General features: G+C 44.9%; 1 protein-coding gene across 1 annotated transcript; it reads left to right on the top strand.

Moving 5' to 3' along the window:
- The first annotated feature begins 1,226 nt into the window (after nt 1-1,226).
- LOC139405633 (lysophospholipid acyltransferase 1-like) lies at nt 1,227-18,973 on the top strand. Its single transcript, XM_071148050.1, has 13 exons — nt 1,227-1,602; nt 1,934-2,079; nt 2,564-2,641; nt 5,605-5,700; nt 9,736-9,791; nt 9,932-9,986; nt 12,170-12,362; nt 12,900-13,092; nt 13,917-14,020; nt 14,127-14,191; nt 15,485-15,617; nt 17,151-17,302; nt 18,263-18,973. Exons 1-13 carry the CDS (start codon nt 1,513-1,515, stop codon nt 18,438-18,440), a joined length of 1,539 nt encoding a protein of 512 aa, XP_071004151.1. The 5' UTR covers nt 1,227-1,512; the 3' UTR covers nt 18,441-18,973.
- Nucleotides 18,974-22,403: the final 3,430 nt, after the last annotated feature.

Below are 22,403 nucleotides of genomic sequence, written 5' to 3'. Positions count from 1 at the left end.
ACTTCCCTGAGCTAATGGAAACTCGGAGGGAACAAAGCCAATCTGCTGGTTTGAAGCTGTGTTGCATCCTAAACCTCTGTGGAAACCTGTGGTGAAACAACTAACAGTAAAGTGTGTATTTGTAAAGCTATTTTTGAATGATAATTAAGTTGAGTGGTCAATGTTACCAAAACCATATAGCAACTCAATGATCAACTGTTTCTCGATAGAGTGTTTCACACTTGACCAAATCACCTCAGCTAATCAAAAGGGATGTGGAATGAGAAGGGCTAACCTGACTTATCTGAGCAGCTAACCGATCGCTGCAGCTGTACATAGTCTATTGGTAAATAGCCCACCCATTTGCACCTACCTCATCCCCATACTGTTTTTATTTATTTATTTTTCTGCTCTTTTGCACACCAATATCTCTACCTTTACATAACCATCTGATCATTTATCACTCCAGTGTTAATCTGCATAATTGTAATTATTTGCCTACCTTCTCATGCCTTTTGCACACAATGTATATATAGACTCCCCTTTTTTCTACTGTGTTATTGACTTGTTAATTGTTTACTCCATGTGTAACTCTGTGTTGTCTGTTCACACTGCTATGCCTTATCTTGGCCAGGTCGCAGTTGCAAATGAGAACTTGTTCTCAACTAGCCTACCTGGTTAAATAAAGGTGAAATAAAATAAAAAAAATAAAATTATGACTTGACCCACACCTTGTGTATTACTGCCCCCCCCCCCCCCCCTGCAAATTGAAAGAAGTGACGTCACAAAAAAACGATACAGCCTTTTTTCTAACACTGAAACTGAAACTAATTAATATAACACTTTTTTAAAAACATTTTATTATACAACTTAAACTAAATAAAAACGATCAAATCAGATTTGAAAATTAAATTAAATTAAACTGAATTCAAAGTCAAAAATTTTAAAAACGAAAAGCAATAAAAACGAATTGAAAAATAAAAATATATATAATAGCCTTGGACCACTAGCTTTTGGGATTCTATTTCAATTCCAGTCATTTCAGAAAGTAAACTTCAATTTCAATTTCAATGTACTTCCTGAATTGTCTGGAATACACCCCCAACCCTGCGACCTACTCCTTGTGAACATTCAACACAACTGTGTCACGTTCAGAAACTAGATCAGTAGGTGGGATAATGTAGAGTTATTAGAGGGGAGGGGGCCATCCCATCTGCCACCTACTGTTCCTGTTGCTCCTGCCTCAGTCCGTGATACAACTGACAGCTCTGTACCACGCCTTGGTAGGCTACTGGCTATATCAGCAGTCAGCACTAATTCTCGCATATTTGCCATCTGTCACAATAGCATATTGTTGTTAACTACGACTGCACAGAGAGGACGTCGAGTTTTTCTTGAGTCGGCATAAATGCTCGGGATGTATTTCAATCAATGAACAGCAATGAGATTGTAGAAGCGCTTTATTTATTTCTTTGGTAAACATTTCTTTCTTTCTTTTTACGGAGGAGCGACTTCAAACCTTTACCATGCATAATGGACGAGTTGACAACCTCTTCGTTTAAAACCACCGGTTCCAAATGGTTGCTTCCAGTCAGCGATTTCTTTGGATTCCCATTGGATCAGGTAATCTACACTTTTCCAAAATGAGGGGGGGAAAAAACATCGATTTGCTTAATTAAAGTCAGTTATTTGAATGTAAAATGATCGTATTAAGTGTCTTGTCCTGCCATAACCCTGGAATGACATGACAACATTCTGGTCATCTGACTTGGCATTTACACATTACATTTGCATAAGTATATCTAGAGACATTCTGCTTGTATCCAAACTAAACGCAGAATAGAATTCATAGAATTGAAAGATTCTGTTGTCCTAAGGCAAAAACACACACTATGAATGCATGTAAGAGTCTTGTCAATATCTCATGTCTGGGGGCGTCATGTCTCCGATGCAGGTGAACTTCTTGGCATGTCAGGTGTTTGCCCTTGGTGCATCCTTCTGGTTCCGTCTTTACCTCAACCCTCAGTTTTCCAGCCCCGTGGTCCGACATGCCGTCGCCACACTCTTTGGCCTCTCCTTTGTCATATTCTGTTTCGGCTGGTAAGGATCACTCTGGTGCACTGGTTAGATGAGGGTATACAGGTTAAAACAATGGTCGGATCACTTTGTTGAATGGAGGACACTACAACAGATGGACCCAGTTTAGTCCTAATCACCCAGTTTTTAACAGTAACCTAGATTAGGGTATACAGGTTAAAACAATGGTCGGATCACTTTGTTGAATGGAGGACACTACAACAGATGGACCCAGTTTAGTCCTAATCACCCAGTTTTTAACAGTAACCTAGATTAGGGTATACAGGTTAAAACAATGGTCGGGTCACTTTGTTGAATGGAGGACACTACAACAGATGGACCCAGTTTAGTCCTAATCACCCAGTTTAGTCCTAATCACCCAGTTTAGTCCTAATCACCCAGTTTAGTCCTAATCACCCAGTTTAGTCCTAATCACCCAGTTTAGTCCTAATCACCCAGTTTTTAACAGTAACCTAGATTTTGTTTTGTGTTGTTTTGGTCGCTGCAGGTATGCAGTCCATATCTCCGTCTTGGTGATGGTGTGCTACAGGATTCTGGTCACAGCTGACATCCACAACATTCACAGGTAAACACACACCATCATGTCTCCCATGCAGACACTTGTAATAACATCTTAACCACGTGGGTCCTTCTTTGCTAACATGTTGATGACAAGTTAAGCTAGATAGGAAGTGGGAGTTGGACCAGACTGTCTCTTTCTCTATATCCTTCTGTCTCTGTCTTTCTGTCTGTCTGTCTGTCTGTCTGTTTCTCTCTCTCTCTCTCTCCTCTCTCTGTGTCTGTCTCTCTCTCTGTCTGTCTGTCTGTCTGTCTGTCTGTCTGTCTGTTTCTCTCTCTCTCTCCTCTCTCTGTGTCTGTCTGTCTGTCTGTCTGTTTCTCTCTCTCTCTCTCCTCTCTCTGTGTCTGTCTGTCTGTCTGTCTGGTTCTCTCTCTCCTCTCTCTGTCTGTCTGGCTGTCTGTCTGGCTGTCTGTCTGGCTGTCTGTCACTCTGTCACTCTGTCACTCTGTCTGTCTGTTTCTCTCTCTCTCTGTCTGTCTGTCTGTCTGTCTGTCTGTCTGTCTGTCTGTTTCTCTCTCTCTCTCTCCTCTCTCTGTGTCTGTCTGTCTGTCTGTCTGTTTCTCTCTCTCCTCTCTCTCTGTCACTCTGTCACTCTGTCTGTCTGTCTGTCTGTCTGTCTGTCTGTCTGTCTGTCTCTCTGTCTCTCTGTCTCTGTGTCTGTCTGTGTGTCTGTCCGTGTTTAGGTCCTGGAATGTGATGAATGTAGGTAGAAAACAGAACAGTAACACTGCTGAGGTTTTCCATTAGGGATTCCTTGGAGGAGTCTAGATAGAGACGGCATTGTTCCCTTGTGCCATCGCCCATCGCCTCGCCCACTCCAGTCAAAGAAAGATGGGTCGTTGGGTTGTGGGTTACTGTGTGCTAAAAGACCACGTTTCACCCTACAGCATGTGTGCGTACTGTCCATCTCCAGTTGTACTTGAAGGTGATTGCTAAGATGAACACGATCCATTCCACCTCGTAGTTTATCTTTCTCCCGTATGCAGATGAGGAACTGCCAGACTAAAACATGAAAAAGGTGTCATTCATTAAAAGCGCCACTCATTCTTAGCATGGAGGGATGTAGGATGTTACTCTACATATATACTACATATATGCTACATGTTCTCAATCTGAATTACATATTAAATATGAGTTTTTATTTATTTTTATTTCACCTTTATTTAACCAGGTAGGCTAGTTGAGAACACCTTTATTTAACCAGGTAGGCTAGTTGAGAACACCTTTATTTAACCAGGTAGGCTAGTTGAGAACACCTTTATTTAACCAGGTAGGCTAGTTGAGAACACCTTTATTTAACCAGGTAGGCCAGTTGAGAACACCTTTATTTAACCAGGTAGGCCAGTTGAGAACACCTTTATTTAACCAGGTAGGCTAGTTGAGAACACCTTTATTTAACCAGGTAGGCTAGTTGAGAACACCTTTATTTAACCAGGTAGGCCAGTTGAGAACACCTTTATTTAACCAGGTAGGCTAGTTGAGAACACCTTTATTTAACCAGGTAGGCTAGTTGAGAACAAGTTCTCATTTACAACTGCGACCTGGCCAAGATAAAGCAAAGCAGTGCGACACAAACAACAACACAGAGTTACACATGGAATAAACAAACGTACAGTCAATAATACAATAGAAAGGTCTGTATACAGTGTGTGCAAATGAGGTAAGGCAATAAATAGGCCATGGTGGTGAAGTAATTACAATTTAGAAATTAAACACTGGAGTGATAGATGTGCAGAATATGAATGTGCAAGTAGAGATACTGGGGTGCAAAGATAACAGTATGGGGATGAGGTAGTTGGATGGGCTATTTACAGATGGGCTATGTACAGGTGCAGTGATCTGTGAGCTGCTCTGACAGCTGGTGCTTGAAGTTAATGAGGGAGATACGAGTCTCCAGCTTCAGTGATTTTTGCAATTCATTCCAGTCATTGGCAGCAGAGAACTGGAAGGAAAGGCGGCCAAATGAGAAATTGGCGGGTGACCATTGAGATATACCTGCTGGAGCGCGTGCTACGGGTGGGTGTTGCTATGGTGACCAGTGAGCTGAGATAAGGTGGGGCTTTACCTAGCAAAGTATTATAGATGACCTGGAGCCAGTGGGTTTGGTGACGGATATGTAGTGAGGGCCAGCCAACAAGAGGATACAGTTCACAGTAGTGGGTAGTATATGGGGCTTTGGTGACAAAACGGATGGCACTGTGATAGACTACATCCAGTTTGCTGAGTAGAGTGTTTGAGGCTATTTTATAAATGACATCGCCGAAGTCAAGGATCGGTAGGATGGTCCGTTTTACGAGGGTATGTTTGGCGGCATGAGTGAAGGAGGCTTTGTTGTGAAATTGGAAGCCGATTCTAGATGTAATTTTGGATTGGAGATGCTTAATGTGAGTCTGGAAGGAGAGTTTACAGTCTAACCAGACACCTAGGTATTTGTAGTTGTCCACATTTTCTAGGTCAGAACCGTCCAGAGTAGTGATGCTAGTCGGTCGGGAGGGTGCCAGCAGCAATCGGTTGAAGAGCATGCATTTAGTTTTACTAGCATTTAAGAGCAGTTGGAGGCCACGGAAGGAGAGTTGTTTGGCATTGAAGCTCATCTGGAGGTTAGTTAACACAGTGTCCAAAGAAGGGCCAGAAGTATACAGAATGGAGGGATGTAGGATGCTACTCTGTAGCTTCATGTTCTCAATCTGATTTAAATGTCCCCTCCAGGTATACTATGATCACGACCGTGTTCTCGATCTGATTTAAATGTCTCCTCCAGGTATACTATGATCACGACCGTGTTCTCAATCTGATTTAAATGTCCCCTCCAGGTATACTATGATCACGACCGTGTTCTCGATCTGATTTAAATGTCTCCTCCAGGTATACTATGATCACGACCGTGTTCTCAATCTGATTTAAATGTCTCCTCCAGGTATACTATGATCACGACCGTGTTCTCGATCTGATTTAAATGTCTCCTCCAGGTATACTATGATCATGGCCGTCAGCTACCTCGCAGTGTGTCAGGTGAGCAGAGTCTTCATCTATAACTATGGGATCCTCTCAACAGACTTCTCTGGGTAAGTAGCCATGTTGTTCCAATTGTGTGAAAGATGTGACCTTACTATTGGTAAGGGGAGACCTGGGTAAATTGTAACAGCCTTTGTATCTGTTATAGACCTGTTTGGGTTCGTGTTGCTCTATTTGTCCTAAGCATGTTGTTGTTTATCATACTGAATGTGTACAACCACATGTTGTTGTTTATCATACTGAATGTATACAACCTCATGTTGTTGTTTATCATACTGAATGTGTACAACCTCATGATGTTGTTTATCATACTGAATGTGTACAACCTCATGTTGTTGTTTATCATACTGAATGTATACAACCTCATGTTGTTGTTTATCATACTGAATGTGTACAACCACATGTTGTTGTTTATCATACTGAATGTGTACAACCTCATGTTGTTGTTTATCATACTGAATGTGTACAACCACATGTTGTTGTTTATCATACTGAATGTGTACAACCACATGTTGTTGTTTATCATACTGAATGTGTACAACCACATGTTGTTGTTTATCATACTGAATGTGTACAACCTCATGTTGTTGTTTATCATACTGAATGTATACAACCTCATGTTGTTGTTTATCATACTGAATGTGTACAACCACATGTTGTTGTTTATCATACTGAATGTGTACAACCTCATGTTGTTGTTTATCATACTGAATGTGTACAACCACATGTTGTTGTTTATCATACTGAATGTGTACAACCACATGTTGTTCTGAAATATGAACACAGAAATACTGGACATTTTCAACTCTTATAATGGTGGAGATTTGACAAAATTACTATGATGGTCTTGAATTGGACTCTCATTGTTCTGGTCTTGACTTGGTCCCAGACTCCTAGTCCGACCATCCCCTCCCGGTCCCAGACCCCTAGTCCCGTCCCCCCTCCCCCCGGTCTCGGTCTTGACTCGGTCCCAGACCCCTAGTCCCCCCCCTCCCGGTCCCAGACCCCTAGTTCCCCCCCCCCCCTCCCGGTCTCGGTCTTGACTCGGTCCCAGACCCCTAGTTCCCCCCGGTCTCGGTCTTGACTTGGTCCCAGACCCAGTCCCAGTCCCCTAGTCCCCACCCCCCTCCAGGTCCCAGACCCCTAGTCCCCCCCCCCCCCCCTCCCGGTCCCGGTCCCAGACCCCTAGTCCCCCCCTCCCGGTCCCGGTCCCAGACCCCTAGTCCCCCTCCCGGTCTCGGTCTTGACTCGGTCCCAGACCCCTAGTCCCCCCCTCCCAGTCCCAGGCCCCTAGTCCCCCCCCCCCCCCCCTCCAGGTCCCAGACCCCTAGTCCCCCCTCCCGGTCCCGGTCCCAGACCCCTAGTCCCCCTCCCGGTCTCGATTCGCTCCGTCTTTGATCTTGAACACAACACTGATTACTGGATTGTGGAATTAGTTAGTGTTTATTGAGGTTTTCATGGAATGTGTTTTTACATGGTACAGAATACAGATAAGGGTCTGCATTAGAGCTTCCTCAGTCCGTACTGAATCAGCTGACTCACTGCTTTAATCTGCACAGTGACAGCACTATCCAACTCACTTTTTTCCTCAGTCTCAGCCTTCTTTAACCTCGGTTTTTTTCTAGATTTGTATGTCTTACTAGATTAATTTATTTGTTCCCACCTCTCTCTCTCTCTTTCTCTCTCCTTCTCTCTCTCTCGCTCTCTTTCTCCTTCTCTCTCTCTCTTTCTCCTTCTCCTTCTCTCTCTCTCTCATTTCTCTCTCTCTCCTCCTTCTCTCTCTCTCCTTCTCTCCTTCTCTATCTCTCTTTCTCCTTCTCTCTCTCTCTCTTTCTCCTTCTCTCTCTCTTTCTCCTTCTCTCTCTCCTTCTCTCTCTCCTTCTTTCTCTCCTTCTCTCCTTCTCTCTCTCTCCTTCTTTCTCTCCTTCTCTCTCTCTCCTCTCTCTCCTTCACTCCTTCTCTCTCTCTCTCTCTCTCCTTCACTCCTTCTCTCTCTCTCTCTCTCTCTCTCTCTCCTTCACTCCTCTCTCTCTCTCCTTCTCTCTCCTTCACTCCTTCTCTCTCTCCTTCACTCCTCTCTCTCTCTCTCTCCTTCTCCTTCTCTCTCTCTCTCTCTCTCCTTCTCTTTATCCTTCTCTCTCTTTCTCCTTCTCTCTCTCTCCTTCTCTCTCTCTTTCTCCTTCTCTCTCTCCTTCTCCTTCTCTCTCTCCTTCTCTCTCTCCTCTCTTTCTCCTTCTCTCTCTCCTTCTCTCTCTCCTCTCTTTCTCCTTCTCTCTCTCCTTCTCTCTTCTCTCCTTCTCTCTCTCCTTCTCTCCTTCTCTCTCTATCCTTCTCTCCTTCTCTCTCTCTCCTTCTTTCTCTCCTTCTCTCCTTCTCTCTCTCCTTCTTTCTCTCCTTCACTCCTCTCTCTCCTTCACTCCTTCTCTCTCTCTCCTTCTCTCTCTCCTTCTCTCTATCTCCTTCGCTCTCCTTCTCTCTCTCTCTCTCTCTCTCTCTCTCTCGCCATGTTGAATCTGCCACTCCCCCCTGGTTAGTTTCTGTCTGTTATCTGCAGGTTTTCTTGGTTCTTGCAGAGATTGTGAAGCACTGCCCTAAACAAACAATACAGCTGATAAAACAGTCAGTTAGTTTAACAGTACCTGCCGCTGCCATGCCTGCTATACTGTTGCTATTCTTTGCCAATGCTAATGCTAATTATGCTATTATATGCTATGCTAATTATGCTATTATATGCTATGCTAACTATGCTACTCCTAACCCTAATCAATGCTAACCTTCGCTAACAAACTGTGCTTTCTCTGCAGACTGCAGGCAGGCTGAATGGTGAATGAGCTGAATCACACTGTACTGCTGTTGACTGGATAGACAGCACCATCACTGGGATCTGATGCTCCATTCACGTCTGTTGCTCTGCTTTTTCTCAGTCCATCTGGCTACTATCAGCCCTGTTTCTCACTGTGCCTCTGCTTAGACTATAACCTCCAATCTCATACACTTTGAAATACGGTGCACAGTGTTAACACATTGTGATATTCTATTGTAATGTAATGTAGAACACCTGGTTTTAGATGGGTTCTAGAATCAATCAGCATAGTGGTGATGTAATGTAGAACACCTGGTTGTTTTAGATGGGTTCTAGAATCAATCAGCATAGTGGTGATGTAATGTAGAACACCTGGTTGTTTTAGATGGGTTCTAGAATCAATCAGCATAGTTGTGATGTAATGTAGAACACCTGGTTGTTTTAGATGGGTTCTAGAATCAATCAGCATAGTAGTGATGTAATGTAGAACACCTGGTTGTTTTAGATGGGTTCTAGAATCAATCAGCATAGTGGTGATGTAATGTAGAACACCTGGTTGTTTTAGATGGGTTCTAGAATCAATCAGCATAGTAGTGATGTAATGTAGAACATATGGTTGTTTTAGATGGGTTCTAGAATCAATTTCTGGCTCCCGAGTGGCGCAGCGGTCTAAGGCACTTGCATCACAGTGCTAGAGGTGTCACTACAGACCCTGGATCGATCCCGGGCTGTATCACAACTGGCCGTGATCAGGTGTCCCATAGGATGGGGCACAATTGGCCCAGCGTCATCCTGGTTAGGGTTTGGCCTGTGTAGGCCGTCATTTGTAAATAATAATTAGCACTTAACTGACTCGCCTAGTTAAATATATATTTTAAGATCAGCATGGTAGCATGGTATGTAGGTTAATTCCCTAATAGTGTGTGTGTGTGTCACATCCTCTGATGCCAGCGTTCTTGACCTGACAATGCCAGTCAGTATCTGTTGACTACGACTCACGTAACACAACCATACAAAGGACACACACACACACACACACTCACTCTCTCTCTGTAAGTGCATGCCATGCTCTCGCACAGAGCGTGTGTGTGTTCCTGCATGTGTCACACCAACAAAGAGGTTATTCTATGTAAACGTCTGAATGAAAAGCACCAAAGAATGAGTGCTAATTTATTCCTCATGTACAGTTAGGCTGTAATGAAATGCTGTTCACATTCCATTTCTGTCCCTGTTAATGTCCTCAGTGAGCGTTCAACTTAAATATTGTGTTTCCTCCCTTCAGGCCGTTGATGATAATTACCCAGAAAACCACTATGTTAGCTTTTCAAGTGCATGATGGTAAGGAATGTCCAGGGGATCGTAAGGGATCCTCTTATTCGTTTCCTTACAACATCCTGTGGGTTTTGTCTTTGTTCTTTTTATGTTTGGGTTGATTAAAACCGATATCTCTCTCATCCCTACTTCTCCACGGTTTCCAGGTATGTGTAAAAAGCGCGAGGACCTCACGGCCAATCAGAGGCTCCATGCTGTAGAGTATGTATTCATTACGGTATATACATTTAACTTCCATAGACATGCCTTGCAGTGTGCGTTGGCTTCCATAGACATGCCTTGCAGTGTGCGTTGGCTCAGTGTTGATGACAGGAACATAGGTTATGTAGACTTCTGAAATCCACAGCATGACATCTACCATCCACATCTACCGTACACATCTACCGTACACATCTACCATACACTCTACCGTACACATCTACCATACACATCTACCGTCCACATCTACCATCCACCATACACATCTACCGTACACCATACACATCTACCGTACACATCTACCGTACACATACACATCTACCATACACATCTACCGTGCACATCTACCGTACACATCTACCATACACGTCTACCATACACATCTACATCTACCGTCCACATCTACCGTATACATCTACCATACACATCTACCGTACACATCTACCGTACACATCTACCGTACACATCTACCATACACATACACATCTACCGTGCACATCTACCGTACACATCTACCATACACATCTACCGTACAAATCCACATCTACCGTCCACATCTACCGTACACATCTACCGTACACATCTACCGTACACATCTACCATCCACCATACAAATCTACCGTACACATCTACCATACACATCTACCGTCCACATCTACCGTACACATCTACCGTCTACATCTACCGTCTACATCTACCGTACACATCTACCGTACACATATACCGTACACATCTACATACACATCTACCATCCACATCTACCATCCACATCTACCATCTACATCTACCGTACACATCTACATACACATCTACCGTCCACATCTACCATCTACATCTACCATACACATCTACCCTACACATCTACCATCTACCATCCACATCTACATCTACCATACACATCTACCGTACACATCTACCATACACATCTACCCTACACATCTACCGTCCACCATACACATCTACCGTCCACCATACACATCTACCGTCCACATCTGCCGTCCACATATGCCGTCCACATCTGCCGTACACATCTACCGTACACATCTACCATCTACATCTACCGTACACATCTACCGTACACATCTACCATCTACATCTACCGTACACATCTACCGTACACATCTACCATCCACCATACACATCTACCGTACACATCTACCATACACATCTACCGTCCACATCTACCGTCCACATCTACCATCCACATCTACCATCCACATCTACCGTACACATCTACATACACAACTATTTATTTTCTACAATGATGGTCTAGGAACAGTGTGTTAACTGCCTTGTTCAGGGGCAGAACGACATATTTTTACCTTGTCAGCTCAGGGATTCAATCTTGCAACCTTTCGGTTACTGGCCCATCACTCTAACCACTAGGCTACCTGCCGCAAAGCATGATCAATCAATGTCCCTTCTCTTTCCTATCCTCTACAGTCAGCTCCAATACATCATAAGTTACGAGCTCTCTCTGTCTCTCTGTCTCTCTCTGTCTCTGTCTCTCTCTGTCTCTTTGTCTCTCTGTCTCTGTCTCTCTCTGTCTCTTTGTCTCTGTCTCTCTGTCTCTGTCTCTCCCTGTCTCTTTGTCTCTCTGTCTCTCCCTGTCTCTCTGTCTCTGTCTCTCCCTGTCTCTTTGTCTCTCTGTCTCTGTCTCTCTCTGTCTCTTTGTCTCTCTGTCTCTGTCTCTCTCTGTCTCTTTGTCTCTCTCTGTCTCTTTGTCTCTCTGTCTCTCCCTGTCTCTTTGTCTCTCTGTCTCTTTGTCTCTCTGTCTCTTTGTCTCTCTGTCTCTTTGTCTCTCTGTCTCTCCCTGTCTCTGTCTCTCTCTGTCTCTTTGTCTCTGTCTCTCTCTCTCTCTGTCTCTCTGTCTCGCTCTCTCTGTCTCGCTCTCTCTGTCTCGCTCTCTCTGTCTCGCTCTCTCTGTCTCGCTCTCTCTCTGTCTCGCTCTCTCTCTGTCTCTCTCTCTGTCTCTCTCTCTCTCTCTGTCTCTCTCTCTCTCTGTCTCGCTCTCTCTGTCTCGCTCTCTCTCTGTCTCTCTCTCTCTCTGTCTCTCTCTCTCTGTCTCTCTCTCTCTGTCTCTCTCTCTGTCTCTCTCTCTCTCTCTCTCTCTGTCTCTGTCTCTCTCTCTGTCTCTGTCTGATTACAGTCTCCAATGTCTCTTTCTTCCTCTCTTCTACCTCCAGCTCCAAACCATCTCTGATAGAATACCTGAGCTACAACCTGAACTTCCTCAGTATCCTGGTGGGACCCTGCAGTCACTATAAGGACTACATAGACTTTATAGAGGGGAGACACATTCAGAGGAGGCTGAGGAGGCTTTCAGCGTCCAACACTGGACAGAATGGATATGATAAAGTCTCAGAGCCCTCACCTATGGTAAGACTGGGTACAGGTGGAGTCATGTTAGTCCCAGAGCCCTCACCTATGGTAAGACTGGGTACAGGTGGAGTCATGTTAGTCCCAGAGCCCTCACCTATGGTAAGACTGGCTACAAGTAGAGTCATGTTAGTTACAGAGCCCTCACCTATGGTAAGACTGGGTACAAGTAGAGTCATGTTAGTCCCAGAGTCCTCACCTATGGTAAGACTGGGTACAGGTGGAGTCATGTTAGTCCCAGAGCCCTCACCTATGGTAAGACTGGGTACAAGTAGAGTCATGTTAGTCCCAGAGCCCTCACCTATGGTAAGACTGGGTACAAGTAGAGTACGTACTTTCTTTCAGAAACTATATTGCCATTAAGTTTATCTTCTATGTGTATAATAACAATGTAATTACACTACTAACAACATAGCAGCATATTATCAGGTGTTTTATTTGCCAAATAAGATGTGTTTTAAATGACTCACCTGGCTCATTAAAAAGTAGTTTCCCTGATGGCCATGAACGATCTGACTCTCTCCCTCTGGTTTTCAGGCTGCTGTCACACGTAAACTGCTGATCTGTGGTGTGTGCATGGTTTTGTTCCTGACCCTCACCAAAGCGTTCCCCGTCACATATAACGTTGACAGCCATTTCGTCAACGAGGCACCTTTCCTGACCAGACTGACGTATGCCTTCTTCTCTATACAAGCCGCTAGACCCAAGTTCTACTTCGCCTGGACTTTAGGTGAGGCTTCACCCACCCAGTGTAGTGTTGGCTATTGGAAAGTTCATTCATTCATTACTATTGGGGAAAGTTAATTCATTCGTTAATATTGGGGACAGTTCATTCAGTCATTCGTTAATATTGGGGACAGTTCATTCAGTCATTCATTAATATTGGGGACAGTTCATTCATTCATTAATATTGGGGAAAGTTCATTCATTCATTAATATTGGGGAAAGTTCATTCATTCATTAATACTGGGAAAGTTCATTCATTCATTAATATTGGGGAAAGTTCATTCATTCATTAATATTGGGGAAAGTTCATTCATTCATTAATACTGGGAAAAGTTCATTCATTCATTAATACTGGGGAAAGTTCATTCATTCATTAATACTGGGGAAAGTTCATTCATTCATTAATACTGGGAAAGTTCATTCATTCATTAATATTGGGGAAAGTTCATTCATTCATTAATACTGGGAAAAGTTCATTCATTCATTAATACTGGGGAAAGTTCATTCATTCATTAATACTGGGGAAAGTTCATTCAGTCATTCGTTAATATTGGGGAAAGTTCATTCAGTCATTCGTTAATATTGGGGACAGTTCATTCAGTCATTCGTTAATATTGGGGACCATTCATTAATATTGGGGAAAGTTCATTCATTCATTAATATTGGGGAAAGTTCATTCAGTCATTCGTTAATATTGGGGAAAGTTCATTCATTCATTAATATTGGGGAATTTCATTAATATTGGGGAAAGTTCATTCAGTCATTCATTAATACTGGGGAAAGTTCATTCATCCTTTCAGTCTTCCATTCATGTGTTTGTCCCAACAGCGGATGCCATCAACAACGCAGCAGGTTATGGTTTTAAAGGTGTGGATGAAGCTGGACAGGTGTCCTGGGACCTCATCTCCAACATCAGTATCTGGGGGATTGAGGTACGTTTGGAAACAACAACAACAACAACACTTTTTGAACTTTTAGCTTTGCAGAATTATTGAAAATGTCTTGAAGTTTAATATTGAACTCTCTCTCTTTTTGCAGACAGCAACTAGCTTCAAGAAGTTCATAGATAACTGGAATATTCAGACTGGTGTTTGGCTTAAAACGTAGGTATTAATTCTACCAAGATATTCTACCGAGATATTCTACCAAGATATTCTACCGAGACATTCTACCAAGATATTCTACCGAGATATTCTACCGAGACATTCTACCAAGATATTCTACCAAGATATTCTACCAAGATATTCTACCGAGACATTCTACCAAGATATTCTACCGAGATATTCTACCGAGACATTCTACCAAGATATTCTACCGAGATATTCTACCGAGATATTCTACCAAGATATTCTACCGAGACATTCTACCAATATATTCTACCGAGATATTCTACCGAGATATTCTACCAAGATATTCTACCAAGATATTCTACCGAGACATTCTACCAAGATATTCTACCGAGATATTCTACCGAGACATTCTACCAAGATATTCTACCGAGATATTCTACCGAGATATTCTACCAAGATATTCTACCGAGACATTCTACCAAGATATTCTACCGAGATATTCTACCGAGATATTCTACCGAGACATTCTACCAAGATATTCTACCGAGATATTCTACCGAGACATTCTACCAAGATATTCTACCAAGATATTCTACCGAGACATTCTACCAAGATATTCTACCGAGATATTCTACCAAGATATTCTACCGAGATATTCTACCGAGACATTCTACCAAGATATTCTACCGAGATATTCTACCGAGATATTCTACCAAGATATTCTACCGAGACATTCTACCAAGATATTCTACCGAGATATTCTACTGAGATATTCTACCAAGATATTCTACCAAGATATTCTACCGAGACATTCTACCAAGATATTCTACCGAGATATTCTACCGAGACATTCTACCAAGATATTCTACCGAGATATTCTACCGAGATATTCTACCGAGATATTCTACCAAGATATTCTACCAAGATAATGTCCACATATGCATAACATTAGTACAAAACCAATTTTCTGTACATTCATGAATGTTTATTTTATTCTGTTAACTGCATAACAATATATCTGACCCAGGTCTGTTTATAACTCCTCTCTCTTCAGTGTGTGTTACGACCGTGCTCCCCGTTACCCCACAGCCCTGACCTTCATCCTGTCTCCTCTCTCTTCAGTGTGTGTTACGACCGTGCTCCCCGTTACCCCACAGCTCTGACCTTCATCCTGTCTCCTCTCGCTTCAGTGTGTGTTACGACCGTGCTCCCCGTTACCCCACAGCCCTGACCTTCATCCTGTCTCCTCTCTCTTCAGTGTGTGTTACGACCGTGCTCCCCGTTACCCCACAGCCCTGACCTTCATCCTGTCTCCTCTCTCTTCAGTGTGTGTTACGACCGTGCTCCCCGTTACCCCACAGCTCTGACCTTCATCCTGTCAGCTCTATGGCATGGAGTTTACCCCGGATACTACTTCACCTTTATTACTGCTATACCCATCACACTGGCAGCTAGAGCTGTGAGTACCTTTATTACTGCTATACCCATCACACTGACAGATAGAGCTGTGAGTACCATTATCACTGCTGTACCCATCACACTGGCAGGGCTGTGAGTACCATTATCACTGCGGTGCCCATCACACTGGCAGATAGAGCTGTGAGTACCCTTATCACTGCAGTACCCATCACACTGGCAGCTAGAGCTGTGAGTACCATTATTACTGCTATACCCATCACACTGGCAGCTAGAGCTGTGAGTACCATTATTACTGCTATACCCATCACACTGGCAGCTAGAGCTGTGAGTACCTTTATTACTGCTGTACCCATCACACTGGCAGCTAGAGCTGTGAGTACTATTATTACTGCTATACCCATCACACTGGCAGCTAGAGCTGTGAGTACCATTATTACTACTGTACCCATCACACTGGCAGCAAGAGCTGTGAGTACCATTATTACTGCTGTACCCATCACACTGGCAGCTAGAGCTGTGAGTACCATTATTACTGCTATACCCATCACACTGGCAGATAGAGCTGTGAGTACCTTTATTACTGCTATACCCATCACACTGGCAGCTAGAGCTGTGAGTACCATTATTACTGCTGTACCCATCACACTGGCAGCTAGAGCTGTGAGTACCTTTATTACTGCTATACCCATCACACTGGCAGCTAGAGCTGTGAGTACCATTATTACTGCTATACCCATCACACTGGCAGATAGAGCTGTGAGTACCTTTATTACTGCTATACCCATCACACTGGCAGCTAGAGCTGTGAGTACCATTATTACTGCTGTACCCATCACACTGGCAGGACTGTGAGTACCATTATTACTGCTATACCCATCACACTGGCAGCAAGAGCTGTGAGTACCATTATTACTGCTATACCCATCACACTGGCAGCTAGAGCTGTGAGTACCATTATTACTGCTATACCCATCACACTGGCAGCAAGAGCTGTGAGTACCATTATTACTGCTATACCCATCACACTGGCAGCTAGAGCTGTGAGTACCAATATTACTGCTATACCCATCACACTGGCAGATAGAGCTGTGAGTACCATTATTACTGCTGTACCCATCACACTGACAGATAGAGCTGTGAGTACCATTATCACTGCTGTACCCATCACACTGGCAGGGCTGTGAGTACCATTATCACTGCTGTACCCATCACACTGGCAGATAGAGCTGTGAGTACCATTATTACTGCTGTACCCATCACACTGACAGAGCTGTGAGTCTTTCTCTCGCTCTCTTTCTCTCGCTGTCTTCCTCACTCACTCTCTCACTTACACAGCACACACACACAGCACACACACTTACACACACACACACACACACACACAGCGCACACACACACACACACACACACACTTACACACACACACACACACACACACACACTTACACACACACACACACACACACACTTACACACACACACACACACAGCACTCACCTCACGTGTCTCATCATCTCAGCCTCACCCAGGGCCGACCATCCCTGTGTTCTCTCTCCTGTCTCCCACACCGCAGGTCCGTAAGAACGTCCGGCAGTATTTCCTGTCTTCTCATCCTGTGAAGCTCGTCTATGACGTAGTGACCTGGGCAGCTACTCAGCTGTGTATCTGCTACACCGTCATGCCCTTCCTACTGCTGGCAGTAGAACCTACCATGCAGTACTACAGGTGAACATTCATTTAGGTTATTTTTTCCTTACTGGTCAAATGTGTCTCTTTAACGATGATGGTCGTATGTAGCTTATTGTTCTATTATCTTATTAATAAGCCCTGGACACAATGTTCCTCAGTTGTCTTTATGGAGGACAAGTGTGTCATCTCTAACCGTCAGTTATCTTTATGGAGGACAAGTGTGTCATCTCTACCGTCAGTTATCTTTATGGAGGACAAGTGTGTCATCTCTAACCGTCAGTTGTCTTTATGGAGGACAAGTGTGTCATCTCTAACTGTCAGTTGTCTTTATGGAGGACAAGTGTGTCATCTCTAACCGTCAGTTGTCTTTATGGAGGACAAGTGTGCCATCTCTACCGTCAGTTATCTTTATGGAGGACAAGTGTGTCATCTCTAACGTCAGTTGTCTTTATGGAGGACAAGTGTGTCATCTCTAACCGTCAGTTGTCTTTATGGAGGACAAGTGTGTCATCTCTAACCGTCAGTTGTCTTTATGGAGGACAAGTGTGTCATCTCTAACCGTCAGTTGTCTTTATGGAGGACAAGTGTGTCATCTCTACCGTCAGTTATCTTTATGGAGGACAAGTGTGTCATCTCTACCGTCAGTTGTCTTTATGGAGGACAAGTGTGTCATCTCTAACCGTCAGTTGTCTTTATGGAGGACAAGTGTGTCATCTCTACCGTCAGTTGTCTTTATGGAGGACAAGTGTGTCATCTCTAACGTCAGTTGTCTTTATGGAGGACAAGTGTGTCATCTCTAACCGTCAGTTGTCTTTATGGAGGACAAGTGTGTCATCTCTACCGTCAGTTATCTTTATGGAGGACAAGTGTGTCATCTCTACCGTCAGTTGTCTTTATGGAGGACAAGTGTGTCATCTCTACCTTTTCTCTTATTCTGTCCATCTTTGGTGTTTTGGTTTCAGTAGCATTTCATCACATCTTCTTTCCCCCCTGTAGGTCAATGTACTTCCACATTCACATCATCAGTATTCTGACTGTGATTGTACTGAGCCAGAGCCACAAACCAAGAGGCAGCAGCAGCAGCAGCAACGGCACCAAGCCTGGACCGTACGATCCTCATCCCCAGGCCCAGCCTCAGCTCCAGCCCTCCAACAACAACGTGAAAAGAAAGTGAAGTGTCCCTCTGTGTGAGGAGGCAGCCAGAGACCTGAATGGGCCCACTGGGTCAGACAAAGACGTCTCTGTGTGTCCACAACAAAGAGAGAGCTCAGCGGGGTGTAGGGGGGGCTGAGAGGGGCTCAGAGGGGCCGAGGGACTGTGCCTGCTGGCTGGTCGGCCTTGCCACCCTGTACATCCAACACTTCTACTGCCAGGCTCCTAAAAGGCCTCTCTCTGCCCTGCTTGCCAATTCTCTGTTCTTTCTTTCCAAGTGTGCACTTGTTCACTTCCCTTCATGGATCTGAAAGGAAAGGACTGGCATACGATCTCCCTCTAGTCCAGCCCATAAACTCACCAATACAACACTTTTCATTCAATGTGTGGGAAGCTGTGCACAAGTGAGATAGTATACTTCAGGAGAAAGATCTGAGAACTGGGCTCACAGACGGACGGACGGACGGAGACCCAGAGACAGACGGACGGACAGACGGACAGAGACCCAGAGACAGACGGACAGAGACCCAGAGACAGACGGACAGAGACCCAGAGACAGACAGATACCCAGAGACAGACAGAGACCCAGAGACAGACGGACGGACAGACAGACGGACGGACGGACGGACGGACGGATGGAGACCCAGAGACAGACGGACGGACAGACGGACAGAGACCCAGAGACAGACGGACAGAGACCCAGAGACAGACGGAGAGAGACCCAGAGACAGACGGACAGAGACCCAGAGACAGACAGAGACCCAGAGACAGACGGACAGAGACCCAGAGACAGACGGACGGACGGACAGACGGACAGAGACCCAGAGACAGACGGACGGACGGACAGAGACCCAGAGACAGACGGACAGAGACCCAGAGACAGACGGACAGACGGACAGACAGACAGACAGACAGACAGACAGACAGACAGACAGACAGACAGACAGACAGACAGACAGACAGACAGACAGACAGACAGACAGACAGACAGACAGACAGACAGACAGACAGGTCCTAGAATTAGATGTGGCTGGTCCATTTCTTTTACATCTTACATCACTAGTTGTAGATATCATGTCAAACATGTTCATACCCTTATGGGTTAGTGAGATATTAATGGTGTCTGTTTATTGTTGTATGAATGCAGGAAACATTATCCCTCAGGATGGCAGGTAGCCTCGTGGTTAGAGTGTTGGGCCAGTAACAGAGATGAAAAATCTGTCGCTGTGCCCTTGAGCAAGGCACTGTAAACCTAATTGCTCCAGGGGTTCTGTACAATGTTGACCCTGACCGTGACCCCACTCCCTGCAGGTGTCTCGGGGGAGTTGGGATATGGTGACCCTGACCGTGACCCCACTCCCTGCAGGTCTCTCGGGGGAGTTGGGATATGGTGACCCTGACCTTGACCCCACTCCCTGCGGGTGTCTCAGGGGGAGTTGGGATATGGTGACCCTGACCGTGACCCCACTCCCTGCGGGTGTCTCAGGGGGAGTTGGGATATGGTGACCCTGACCGTGACCCCACTCCCTGCGGGTGTCTCAGGGGGAGTTGGGATATGGTGACCCTGACCGTGACCCCACTCCCTGCGGGTGTCTCAGGGGGAGTTGGGATATGGTGACCCTGACCTTGACCCCACTCCCTGCGGGTGTCTCAGGGGGAGTTGGGATATGGTGACCCTGACCGTGACCCCACTCCCTGCGGGTGTCTCAGGGGGAGTTGGGATATGGTGACCCTGACCGTGACCCCACTCCCTGCGGGTGTCTCAGGGGGAGTTGGGATATGGTGACCCTGACCGTGACCCCACTCCCTGCGGGTGTCTCAGGGGGAGTTGGGATATGGTGACCCTGACCGTGACCCCACTCCCTGCAGGTGTCTCGGGGGAGTTGGGATATGGTGACCCTGACCGTGACCCCACTCCCTGCAGGTGTCTCGGGGGAGTTGGGATATGCAAGAAGTACACTTGTGTGTGACAGCACAATCCTTTCGAAAGATTCGTCCCAAATGGCACCCTATTCCCTGTATAGTCCAGATGGGTTCTGGTCCAGATGGGCCCTGGTCCAGATGGGCCCTGGTCCTGGTCCAGATGGGTTCTGGTCCAGATGGGTCCTGGTCCAGATGGGTTCTGGTCCAGATGGGCCCTGGTCCAGATGGGTTCTGGTCCAGATGGGCCCTGGTCCAGATGGGCCCTGGTCCAGATGGGCCCTGGTCCAGATGGGTTCTGGTCGAGATGGGTTCTGGTCCAAAGCAGTGTAGTGTATAGAGAATAGGTGCCATTCGGAACATAGTTATGAGGCTCTAGTTAGGAGCTGTTTGAATCGTTTTTAACAGTGGATGCTGTACATCAGGTCTCCTAATATTCATTTCATGTGTCTCTATGTATTTGAGAGGATGGACAAGTTTACTTTTATTTGGCAGGAAGTTGAGATTTCATTAATTTGTCCGTTTAAAAAAAAAAAAAAAAAATGTAAATGTTGTATTAACTTTAAAGTCTTGCAGTCTCAGATGAGGTGCAGGAAGCACCAATGACTTCTGAAGGAAAGTGTTTGGATCTGTCCCGAATGGCACCCTATTGCCTGTGTAGTGCACTACCTTTTTAAACAGGGCCTTATGGGGGACGCAGACGTTGACTTTGTTTCAGGGGATGATGTGGAAGTCTTCTATGCCTCAGAAGAAGGTCCAAGATCTTCACACTACAAGATCTTCAACATTTCAAGTCCTGAAGCAGCTGAACCACTAATGATGCTAATATGAAGAGTGTCTGGACACTACACGCTACACACACACACACACACTACACACACACATACACACTACACACACTACACACACACGCTACACACCACTACATACACGCTACACACACACTACACACACATACACACACACTACACACATACTACACACACACACACCACACAGTTCACACACACACACCACACACATACACACCACACACATACACCAAACACACACAGTTCACACACACACACTACACACACTACGTACACACACACACACAGTACACACACATACACCACACACACACAGTTCACACACACACACTACACACCACAGTACACACAGACACACTACACACACCACACACACACACACACACCACAGTACACACAGACACACTACACACCACACACACACACACACACCACAGTACACACAGACACACTACACACACCACACAGTACACACAGACACACCACACACACACATACACCACACACACACACAGACACACCACACACACATACACCACACACACACACAGACACACCACACACACACACAGTACACACAGACACACCACACACACACACAGTACACACAGACACACCACACACACACACAGTACACACAGACACACCACACACACACACAGTACACACAGACACACACACACACACCACACACTATAATTCTAGTCAGGACACCATAAACTGTTGAATAGTTGTTTTTTACCCAGACGGTTTGAATTTGTCTTCTTTTTTAAAAATAATTCCACCAATCAAGTTATTAACCAATATTAAGAGCATAAAGAAATGAAAAATGATCAATGTGTGCCTTTTAGCCTTTTGATTGTGTCTTGAATAATACCGTCAAATTGTAACGTCAGTAGCATAACGTTCACTATGGCGACACAATGGCAATAACATCAGTTGTATGTAACGACTATGAGCCCATATGATAGAGGAGGTAGTTACTGATACAGGTCTGAAAGATCAATGGAGACAAGACGGCAACATACTGTACAAGATGCCCGTCTTCAGATAACTATCTTCCTCAACCACAGAAAAGCTGGTTCAGTCTCATTCCAGGTGATCCGTCATCTCTAGAGGCTGATGGAACTGAAGGAGTTAATTGATGTCATTTGTTGTGTGGTCAGAATGTATACATGTAAAACCTCTAAGACTCCCTAAGGGGATGTTATTAAGTTGATTTTTTTTCCTCAATGAGCTGACCTAAAATATAT

Source organism: Oncorhynchus clarkii, chromosome 3 (genome assembly GCF_045791955.1).
Source record: "Oncorhynchus clarkii lewisi isolate Uvic-CL-2024 chromosome 3, UVic_Ocla_1.0, whole genome shotgun sequence".
Lineage (NCBI taxonomy): Eukaryota > Metazoa > Chordata > Actinopteri > Salmoniformes > Salmonidae > Oncorhynchus > Oncorhynchus clarkii.
Note: the sequence above shows the minus strand (reverse complement) of the source record. Positions and strands in the feature narration are given on the sequence as shown.

Bases quoted from the DNA above. Each gene is read 5' to 3' on its own strand.
- LOC139405633 (XM_071148050.1), top strand. From the start codon at position 1,513: ATGGACGAGTTGACAACCTCTTCGTTTAAAACCACCGGTTCCAAATGG. The intron at 5,701-9,735 runs GTAAGTAGCCAT...TCCTCCCTTCAG, and splicing joins CTCTCAACAGACTTCTCTGG to GCCGTTGATGATAATTACCC. The intron at 9,792-9,931 runs GTAAGGAATGTC...CACGGTTTCCAG, and splicing joins AGCTTTTCAAGTGCATGATG to GTATGTGTAAAAAGCGCGAG.